This window comes from Heliangelus exortis, chromosome 1, assembly GCF_036169615.1.
Source record: "Heliangelus exortis chromosome 1, bHelExo1.hap1, whole genome shotgun sequence".
NCBI classification, from domain to species: Eukaryota; Metazoa; Chordata; class Aves; order Apodiformes; family Trochilidae; genus Heliangelus; species Heliangelus exortis.
This window is the reverse complement of record NC_092422.1, coordinates 66,836,135-66,846,411: the sequence shown is the minus strand read 5'-3', so window position 1 is coordinate 66,846,411 and position 10,277 is coordinate 66,836,135. Positions and strand designations below refer to the sequence as shown.

General features: G+C 42.0%; 1 protein-coding gene across 1 annotated transcript in view; it reads left to right on the top strand.

Annotated features, from left to right (window-relative positions):
* The first annotated feature begins 3,335 nt into the window (after nucleotides 1-3,335).
* PPP2R3B (protein phosphatase 2 regulatory subunit B''beta) overlaps nucleotides 3,336-10,277 on the top strand; it is a 49,310-nt gene continuing 42,368 nt past the window's right edge. Inside the window, exons 1-2 of the mRNA XM_071747000.1 lie at nucleotides 3,336-3,422; nucleotides 5,118-5,569. Of these exons, the coding sequence (XP_071603101.1) occupies nucleotides 5,222-5,569 (348 nt within the window). The 5' untranslated portion in view covers nucleotides 3,336-3,422; nucleotides 5,118-5,221. The remainder of the gene's footprint in view (nucleotides 3,423-5,117; nucleotides 5,570-10,277) is intronic.

Genomic DNA, 10,277 nt, shown 5'->3' with positions numbered 1-10,277 from the left:
TACACCCAATAGCTCTTATCACATCCTGAGGTGTCACCCCCTGCTCAGCTCTGGCCAGCCAGCTCCTCCACCCTAGCCAGGGCTATTCATATTAAAATTGCTCCTTTGAGACAGCTGCAAATCAGTGGGGTCAGACTCACACAACCAGACCTCGAGTACCATGTTCAGTTCTGGGCCCCTCACTACATGAAAGGCATTGAAGTGCTGAAGCATGTTCAGAGAAAAGCAACAAAGTAAGTGAAGGGTGTAGAAAGCAAGTCCCATGAGAAGTGGCTGAAGAAACTGGTGCTATAAATGACCGAGACTCAACATTCTGTTAATGGTTTAATTAATAAAATTGAAATTGCAATGAGCAAACCAGCGCTGGGTGCATGTGGAGTCTCTGCTCCGCTCACACGCACACCTCTAAAACTCTAGAATTACCTTATATTGATTACAGTTCTATGAATATTCAAAAGGAGGTAGGTTTACATACAGATTCATAGGGATTACATCAGGTCATTATAATATTCATGATAGGTGGAGTCCTCTTTTGGGGAGATATCTGTGGGTCATCAGGGGGTCTTTGGATGAAGTAAGAAGTCTTCCTCAAGCTTGAACTTGTTACCTTTCTTGATTTTGCTGACTTCATTATGTTGTTACAAGACAATATCAGACCCTAGCCATAACTTTCCCCTTATCTGCTGGTTGTGACATCTTTATGTTCTTTTTGTGCAGATGTTCACATTCCTTTGGTACCTAGTTGGCCTTGGCAGTGCCTTGTGTCTTGTCCTAAGAACAGGACCTACACTTTTAATTATCTTTGAGACAGAAGTTAGTCTTGTTAGGGCCTTGTTTTGTTCACACTGTTTCAGTGGAAAATTACATGCCTTAACTGCTTTGTCTAGCCCCATATTCACTTCTTTCTCAGTTTAATTCTTTTCCTGAATTTTACTGGTTAGGAATACAAATTCATTAACATGTATTACAATCATATATTACACTGGGGTTACTTAGTTTGGAGAAAAGGAGGCTGAGGGGAAACCTTATAGCTCTCTACAACTACCTGAAAGAGGTTGTAGGGAGGTGAGACATATCCAAAATATCCGTCCATTTTAAATATTGGTACAAGCTGGTGATGGTGCCCAGAGTACTTTCTTCTTTTTAACAGAAGACACATGGAATTGATTCTTCTCTCATGACAATGTTAATCATTATAAAATCTAATAAAGTCAGAATTAGAATTGCTTTGAATATAGCAACTGTGCACCAAAGAATACTGCGACTAAGTGTATTTCTCAGAGGGAATTTTTTTTCATTTCTTTTTTTCTGATTTCTCATTCCTCTGGGAGATCTCATTGCCAGTTTCAACAAAGGGCATCATCTCTATGCAGATGATATCCAACTCTACAACTCTGTCAGCTCATTCTCTGATCCCCTTCTTGCCACCTGTCTTCAACACGTCAATCAACAGATGGCTACACCATCACTAAGGAATGCTTCAAAGGCATTCAAAATGTTTTAAAAGTCCTCTTTGTTCCATGTCTGTGGCTCTGCTATCAGTCTTCTTAATTCAACCCTTCAGTTCTCAGCCAAAAATCTTGCTGCTATCTGTAACACGGGGTTTTCATTTTCTTTTCCCCTGCTTTAATGCTACCTCCATACTGTTTACAGATCTACCCATATAATAACATCTGCTTCCCCCGTTATGTCAAATGCTTTACTCCAGTTTAAAATAATGCAATTTTGCTCACAATCATTTTCTAAAAACATCCTTCCTAAATTTCACCAACCAGTGGGCAAGTAACAGAGTACTGCTGTGCTTCAAAAAATGGATACTCCCTCAAGAACTTTCAACACTCTACAGGTTTTCTTGAATGCAGAATTTAAAGACTTAAATATATTTCATTGTCTACAGCAAGTCAAAGGCCTCTGACAGACTTACAAGTATATGGGATTTTTTGACAGATTTTAAACATAATCAAAATATAATTGTTTAACAGTACCAGATCTCATTCACAGCATCTAGTCGTTTGTTTCTCCTGATCCCTTTTTTATCTGTGTCCCCTCTCTTCAAGCCCCCAGAAATGAGAAAGTAAGCCTATTCCTTCACGTACTTACACTATTTTGACCTTGTCTGCATTTTTTGGCCTTCCCTTCAAACCACTGTAACGTACAAATGTTATCATCTCTGATACAGTCTCAGTTCCACAGCAGTAATATTCCAAGGATTTGAGATCATAACTCATCATAAATCTGAAAGTGCCTCTCATGGTAAATGGAGGAATGTGAAATAAAAACCAAAAGTGAAGCGTTAACCACATGGGTAAAATACAGTGTAGTGGAAGTATGGATCCGATGTAAAAACATGACTTACTGATGTAAAAAACACCAAGGAAAAAATTATAAGGGACAAGGCCCAGCTCTGTAGCATCCCATTGACAAGTGCACCCGGAGAGCCTCAAGGAGTGCCAGTGCAGGCTGGCAACTGCACCTTCCCAGTATACGCTACTCGTTGCAGAAAGGGTCTGCAAATAAATTGTCACACTCTGTTCTCTTAATAAGAGGATTAGCTGTCTTCATTTGCTACAGCCTCTTCCTCCTCTCATCCTCTCATTTGTAATCCTGCGATGCTAATGGCAACTACGGTAATTATTTGTGTAGAAACAGTATTTTGTGTCCTCCTCTAACGGGATTTAGCAGCTGGAATCAGCAAAGGTCAACTCACATACTTTGCCAGCTCCTCTTAGAAAACCAATCAGGGAGAAGCAGCCTGTGAGCCACAGGTCCAGAAACTGAGCTTTTTGTGACAACTACCCTGTAAGTTCAGTAGAGGTGAACGCACAGGGCAAGCCTCGGGGATCGGTCTGACACAGGCGGAGCAGCACTCTCGGCAAATTCCCAACCCCAAACACCCAACAGGGCGAGAAGGCCGCTGACGCCATAACCCAGCACCTTCGAGGAGGGGAGGCCCGACCCACCATCCCGCCCCCTTCCTTCTCCCCGCCCAGCCCTAACAGCAGGAGGCTGCTTCCCGCGGCCCCGATATGGGCCCCTACGCGGCCGAGCTGTGCCAGGCGGTTTCCCGGTACCGGGGCCACGGCCGCCCTAACGCTCCCTACACACACCGGCACCTGCACCGACACCGGCACCTCAGCCCGGCGGCACCGCAAGGGCTGCTGGCATGGCAGAGGAGGCACGGTCGGGAGGGGGTGGAGAGAGGGAGGTGTGGGAGTGGGGAGGCCCCGCCAGAGCCCTCCGCCTTCCGCGCCGCCTCCCCTTCCCGTTACCATAGTGACCGTCGGCCGCGTCCCCGGCGAGGCGGGAGTGAGGAATTCTCGCGAGATTTCGTGGGCGGGGCGGGCCGGAAGGGCGGCACGGATTTGAAGGCAGGGGCGGGAGGGACCGCGCGTTGCGGTTCGGTTCGGTGCGTGGCGGAGCAGGTGGGTGCTCAGCGGCCTTTGGGCGGGGGGCTCCTCGCTTGTCCCCCGACCTACGCGGGTGGTCCCGGTGCCGCGTGCCCCCTGTGCAGGGTGTGGCGGGGGGTGCCGTTCCCTTCTCCCTCCCCCCCCCCCCCCCCCATCCTCCCGCCAACCGTCTCCCGGTGGGAGGGAGGAGGTGGGGGGCGCCGGTGCTGCCGCCGCTTCCCCCCTCCCCTTCGCCCCGATCCTGGTGGCACCGCCGCCTTCCTCCGGACCTGCCTCCCCGGTGCCGGCCGTTCCCTAGCGAGCTGCCCCTTCTGCCGGTTACCGGGCCGCTGCCACCCCGCGCCCGGCTCTGTGCCCTCGGCGTTGAAACGGCCCGCGGGAGGTCTTTCCCCTCTCTCCGAGTCCGCCGGGCTAGGCGCTTGTAGCCGCTGTTTCCCGGCCCGTCTGCCGGCGGGGCCAGCTGGGCAACCGGGGAGGTGGTCGCTGGGGCCGGGCGGCATCGCTGTGCATTTAGCTCCGGGCAAGTGCTGCCTGGGGGCTTGCTGGGGAGGCCCTGAGGGCTGTGAAAGTGTTGACTGGAACGGCGTGGCCTTGGGTTTCACAGCTTAGCTGTTAAGTTATTAAACACATCGGCTGAATAATTCAACTTGTGCTGTATTATGAGGTTTCGAGTTGTGCCCTGGGATGAGGACTCGGCTCTGACTTGAACGCTGCGATCTTCTGCTGGGTGTTACTCGTTTCTAAATTCAAGTGCTTGTTTTAAGGCTTCTTCAGAAAAACATTTGTTGCCTTCCGCATATGGATCAAATATTTATAAAGGTTTAAAAAAATACGTATTGGGAGGAAGCATAGGGGTGGTTAAGCTGTAGCAGATCACTAAGTAATCTGGGTGATTGCAGAGCTGAGGATGGTAACTTGGGGTGTGTTCTCAGTACTTAACTCTAGTCCTCTAGCTCTCAGTCATGTACTTTTTGTGTTTCAGGTGAGCAGCTGAACCTGAAGTCATTCTAGTTCTTGAGTCATGTTATGTTTCACATTGCTTTTTAAAAATACACTATGAAAGTGAATGTCAAATAGTTCTATAAGTATCATCTGACTGTATGGTGCCAAGTGAGCAGACAAATTAGGCTTGTGGGGCAGAACGTGGGCAGAGAGATCCTGAAGAAGGAAGCTTGGGAAGACAGAGCATCACTCATACAGGAATGCATCTTGCACTGCATTATGCAATGCGAGATTTTAAATCAGAAGCACAGACTTACAAATGAAAATTGAGCCTTTGGTCTTAGCTCTAAATCTCTTGACTCAAAGGCTTGCTTCTTAAATCTTTATTGTACTATCACTAAACCTTTGCATAAGCTGCTTAGATGTTTATTTCTTAGCAGGTTCAATTATAATTCTTTTCAAGGCCGCTTGTCATAATAAATGTTATTTTAACATGTTTTTGGAGAACATTCGTTAGATAGCTCCCTGAAGAAGTCCAAGTGCAGCTACTTTCTCTCTAGTCTCCATCATTTACACAGTATGCCTGTAAAAGAAATTATTCTTGGGAATTAACTCTGGCTGATTAATGGCTTATACTTAAAAAACAGCTGTATGTTGTTGTAGTCACGTGTTAGCATGTATCTGGCAACACCTGTTGGTATCTTGAGGGAATAAATATCAACATTTAGTCAAAACTGTAAGATTAAATAATAGCGTTTTTCTTAACAGGAACCTTGGAGTCTGTGAAACACTGAAAGCCAAGTAGAATAAGTAGATGACTATCACACCTCTGTTTTGAATTTAATCCAACAAAAACGGCAACTGGTATAAAAATGTCACCTGGTAAAGTTCTGCAACCTGTGCTGAAAATGAAGGTGGATGAGCTCTTTTTGTGCTGGTTGAGTCAGCCTGCAACTCAGCTGACACTAAAGGAATGCTTGAGAAGAATCAAGAATGAGGAGAAAGCAGAGATTGGTAGTGGAGACTCAGGAAACAGTAAAAATGACATGTTTGCTAATAACAATTCCCATTCCATGAAATGCTTATTAGGAGATACCAGACTGCCTTTGATGTCTTACAGTCCTCCTCAGCTTTCTACTACTCTTCCTTTGGCAACCCCAGCCAGCACAAGGAACATCTCTAATGCTAGAGCAACACGTCGATCCTCAGGAACCAAAGCAGTAAGTGTCTTTGATACATATTAGACCTATTTGTTTAAATAGAAGTGAATTTTGTGTTTGTGGTATGGGCAAACAGCAAGTAATTGAACCTCCTCATAGGAGGTGTTGGGAGTGGAGTGAAGCAGCAGCACTGTATGTAAAATGTTAATGTTTGTGTGTCACTGGCATTAGTGGCTCAAACCTCCAAAAGACTCTTCTTAGCTCCTTGCAGATCTGTTGCTTTTTATAAGCCATATGTGCCTGACACAAAATGAAATTTTTTTTTGTTCCTTAGAAATGTAGAGTAGAAGGCATGTTGAAAAGTCCATATCTGGTACAGCTGGTTAGGTTTGGTGTGTCTGCCCTGGTCTTGAGCTCTAATTTCAAGCACTGTGTGTTCTGTGTTGCAACTAGTTTACATGTTACATTTGCTTCAGTGGACAGAACATTGATGAAGAGAAGTCAAAACAAGTGAGTAATTGCTTTCTGAAGGACAGGTACTATTAATGCAGTAAGTTTAGGGCTGGTATCTTTATTCTTTCATTTCTTAACAGCCATTTTACGTACCAAAGTAAAATTGCTGGAAGAGCTAGAAATAGACTTACAATGAAAACGTAGTTTTCAATAATGTCCTTGCATCCACTGACCAGTGTCCAGCATGGAGGAAGACTTGTATTTAGAATCAGAGAATGAAAGAGAAATAAGAGTAAAAGCCAAAACTTGGATAGATAGGTCAGATAGCCACAGCTAACCAGGTGTTGTTTGGGAAATACATCTCACACTTTATTTTAAAAGAAAAATCTCACATTCTATTAGATGTGGTAGTTTACAAAGGCCATTTAGTTCACTAAATAGATCACAGTTGCTGGAAACCTCTTAACTTTTGCTAGAGGTAACCCAGATTATGTGTTGATGCTTCAGATACCATGCTTTCAGTAACAGGCCCTCCCACTGTTAAATCCAATCTAATTGTGAATAAATCCAAGTCCCTGTGTTTGCTTGCAGTGTTATTTTTATAACATACAGCCTTGACTACAAATATTCCTTTGTCTCCTGATGCCAGGCACTATTGTTAGTACAAGACTCAAATTTGGCTCCACTGAATCTGCATAGTAACTAAGTAATTGCTTTGGTACTGCATGGTACACTCGATGCTTCCTTTCGAAGGAGGCCTACATTTATAATAAGACAATGCCCTCTATGCTTGAATGACCCCCTGCCCCCAGCCTGAGATTTTTGTTTTAATTTGCAGTTCAGGTCAGTTTCATTTCTAGCCGTTTTCATAAATTGTAAAAACAAAACTGCATAGAAAATGATGTGCATGCTATTTCAGCTGTAGGAGTATACATTTGTATAATACAATTATACTGGTAATTTGTAAGTGGTCATCACTCCTACTCACTCTGCATAATTTGATATCTTAACTCATCTAACTGGCCAAACCTCTGCTTGTCTCAGGGAGGCTTTTTCAAGTTGATATGGGTAGAGAGGTTAGAGCTGACAATGTTTAAGAATATCAATTAATTCTTATCTATTATTGGTGTGTATTGAATGTATACACTTAACTTTTAACCAACAGGAGTAATGATGTAACTGCTGTTTAGCACTAAAACATCTAATCTAAAGTGTCCTCTTGATTTCATAAATACTAATTTTCAAATCTAGCTTGAGAACTTGAAGTCCCTACTTCTTAGTTTCAAAAATAGTTTGTCTAGATTTACCCTATAATAATAGGAGCTTGTATTTGATGCATAATCATTAGGCAGACAGCAGGACATGATGATTGGTTTATTTTTTCTTTAGGTTTGCACCATTGTTTCCTGTTGAGGTGAAATGTAGGAAGTTGGCAGTTTATTCTTGTGTTGGATAAGAGCAAGCAAAGGGAGAGTTTCCATTAAATGTCACTGTTGCTTGCTGTACTTGTTTGCTAACTTACATATTGTAATTTCTCTTCATGTGTCTTAGTTGATACCTTTAAGTAGATTCCATTAAAAAGAACTAGAAGAGAATCATAAAGAGTAGCAGTCTGCAGTTTTGTGGAATCATTTGTGTAGAGCTGAGAGAGAACCTGAGAGGGTTGGGTTGTTGATTAGTGTTGTGGTTTCTTTCAAGCAGTTGAGTAGGGGGAAGTTTCTAAGCAATGAGAGATTTATTTATTTATGGTTCATTATGGTTTATTTATGGTTCATCCAAAAGTTTTCTAATCTTTAGGAAGTATAAATTAAACTTTGAGCCAATGTCAGCTCGCAAAATATAACAAAGAACCTCTTAATTGCATGTTCTGCCATGACAGTGTATGTTTTCTTAGGACTCAAAATATACCGCTTTCCCATCTGCCTCCATAAACTACCTGCTGTAGTGTCAAAGCTAATATATCTGGCTTTGTGCACTTAATCATAATTCACAGAGTGGGGAGCAATAGTTTTACCTGCCTCAGTTGAGTTTAAGTTTGAGGTCCTCATTTCTATAAATGGAAGAAAATATTTCAGTTGGCTTTTAAAAGCCTGAAGCTTGTACTGCATGTCCAGCAATATAAATTTTATTTCTAAGTAGCAGTCCTAGAAAACAGTAGAAGTTAATGTTCTTAACTCTGTGTACCTAAAGGTTATATTAGGAATATTGGGGCTCTTAAATCCAGCCATAAGGAGCTGGCGAATCACTTCTTTTAGGATTATATAAATCAACTTAGGAATCATCTTATTAAACTTTTTCTAACTGTATATGGTTCTCATAATACAGCATACAAGACATAAATTCATTTTAGCAGGACACATTTTCTGTATCACTGAGCTGAATCACGACATTTGATTATGGACAAGGTTGGTGTACACCTGTTCCTGTTTCTTAAAATATTACTGCAACTCTTTGGGAGGACACTAAACAGTGAAGCTGGTAACAGAAAACTGTCATACTTGGCTTATTACCAGATTGTAAGTCTGAGTGTGTAAGAAGCCACGTTTTCATGCTACATGTTTCTGTACTTCCTAGAAAAACCTGTTTTGCAGAATGTGAAGCATTCTTGGAAGACCAGTCTTAAAACTGATTTGGTACTTAATTTTAACACCTTAAGCAGTAGCATATGAGCAAAACAAGTTGGTCCTGTAGATGATAGATATTGTATTCAAGATCTTTTCTGTTTTTCACATCTTAGCTTGTAGATGAAGTTAGGTTTGATTTTTATCCAGAATTCAGAAGTTCCCACCTGTTTTTGCTGAAACACTAATGTCATGTCTGAGAATGTGCTGCCTTTCAAGATGGCTGAAATCCTTTGATCCCGATTGGCAAGTCCAGAGTATTTTCTCAGAAATGGAAGAATCTACATGGTCTTAAACATAAAGATTACCAAAAACCTAAGGTGTTTCAAACAGGAATTTGTTACTCTGCACAAGGCACTTAAATGTGTATTCTGGGAAAATGCTTATTCAGAACAAGCTCTTGACTTAACCTACGTGCACATTTTGAAATCTAGACAGAACTCTACCATGCAAATTCATCTCATGGAGTGTTTTGGTGCAAATGAAAAACAGTGTTTAGGGGTTGGATTTTTTGCTTGTTTGTTTTTTCTTTTCCTGTTGGGGAGGTACTTCCCTTGGCTTGCATTATGTCATTCACAGTGAAGTCATGTCTGACTGCATCCTTTGTACAAATATTGTAATTGCAGAGTTCTGGTCATCTTTGTGTAGTGCTTGCAAGTGCTTAGTGTCCTGCAAGTAGGCTTGTGACTTAGTAAATCTATTAAAGTAACAAAATCAGAGGTACAGAGAAATCTTAACACTTAAGTCTTGAATATTTTATGTGTATATTGTCATGAAGAAAAGAAATTGTAGAGTTGTAATAAGAATAGCTGTTGTAGCTTTCTTCTCTTATCACTGCTGTACATGGATTTAAGAGTGTTTCTGGCACTCTAGATTATCTTAAACATATGGGGTATACACAATTGTACACTGTTCATCACATTGTCAAAAATGCCAGGCCTCAAGGCCTAAAAGCTGCCGCAGGCAAGATGTTTAATCCTAACCAGCTGGTGTGCAAGGCATCTGGGGAAACAATTCACAGAATTCCCTATGGGCATTTTGGGGGTGGTGATGCAGAGAGAATGTGATATGATCTGGAGTACTTCAGAGTTATTTTCCATTTCTTTATAGGGTCAACCTTTGATAAAATGGTATTTCTTGGATTGGTTTCTATATCCTTTGCTTGATGAGCAAACTGTTCCTGTTTGTTATCCAGTGACAATTACTAAAACCTATTGTCCCATATTTCTATAATTTGCAATTTTTTTGCTACTTCACTTCTGCATACCTTTTTTCATCACTATGTTCTCACCAAATTATTGTTACCAGTTGGTTGACTCAAATGGATTGGTAGTACTAGAGTCCATTTTAATTTAAAGGGAGGCTAAGATGAAACCCTTTAGCACTAACCAAATTTTGCATACTAATAACAACAGTTAACAGTTATTTACTGGAACAAAGGTGTTCTGCTGTGGACTTGAGTTAAATGGTAGCTAGGCCTAAACTGTGTCCTTTATAGCAGCTGTGGACTATCTCCACATGCTGCAGGTGTGCAATAAATGCTTTGGAGGACCAGCTTCTACTAGCAAGGAAACTTTTCCTAAAACATCAGGGAAGTAAGAGGAATGACAGTGTTGTACTCCTGCCAACTTTTCTTTCCCTTAAGTAGTTAAGTTTTGATGTCAGCCTTGAAGTTTGAAGTGTCTATTCTTACA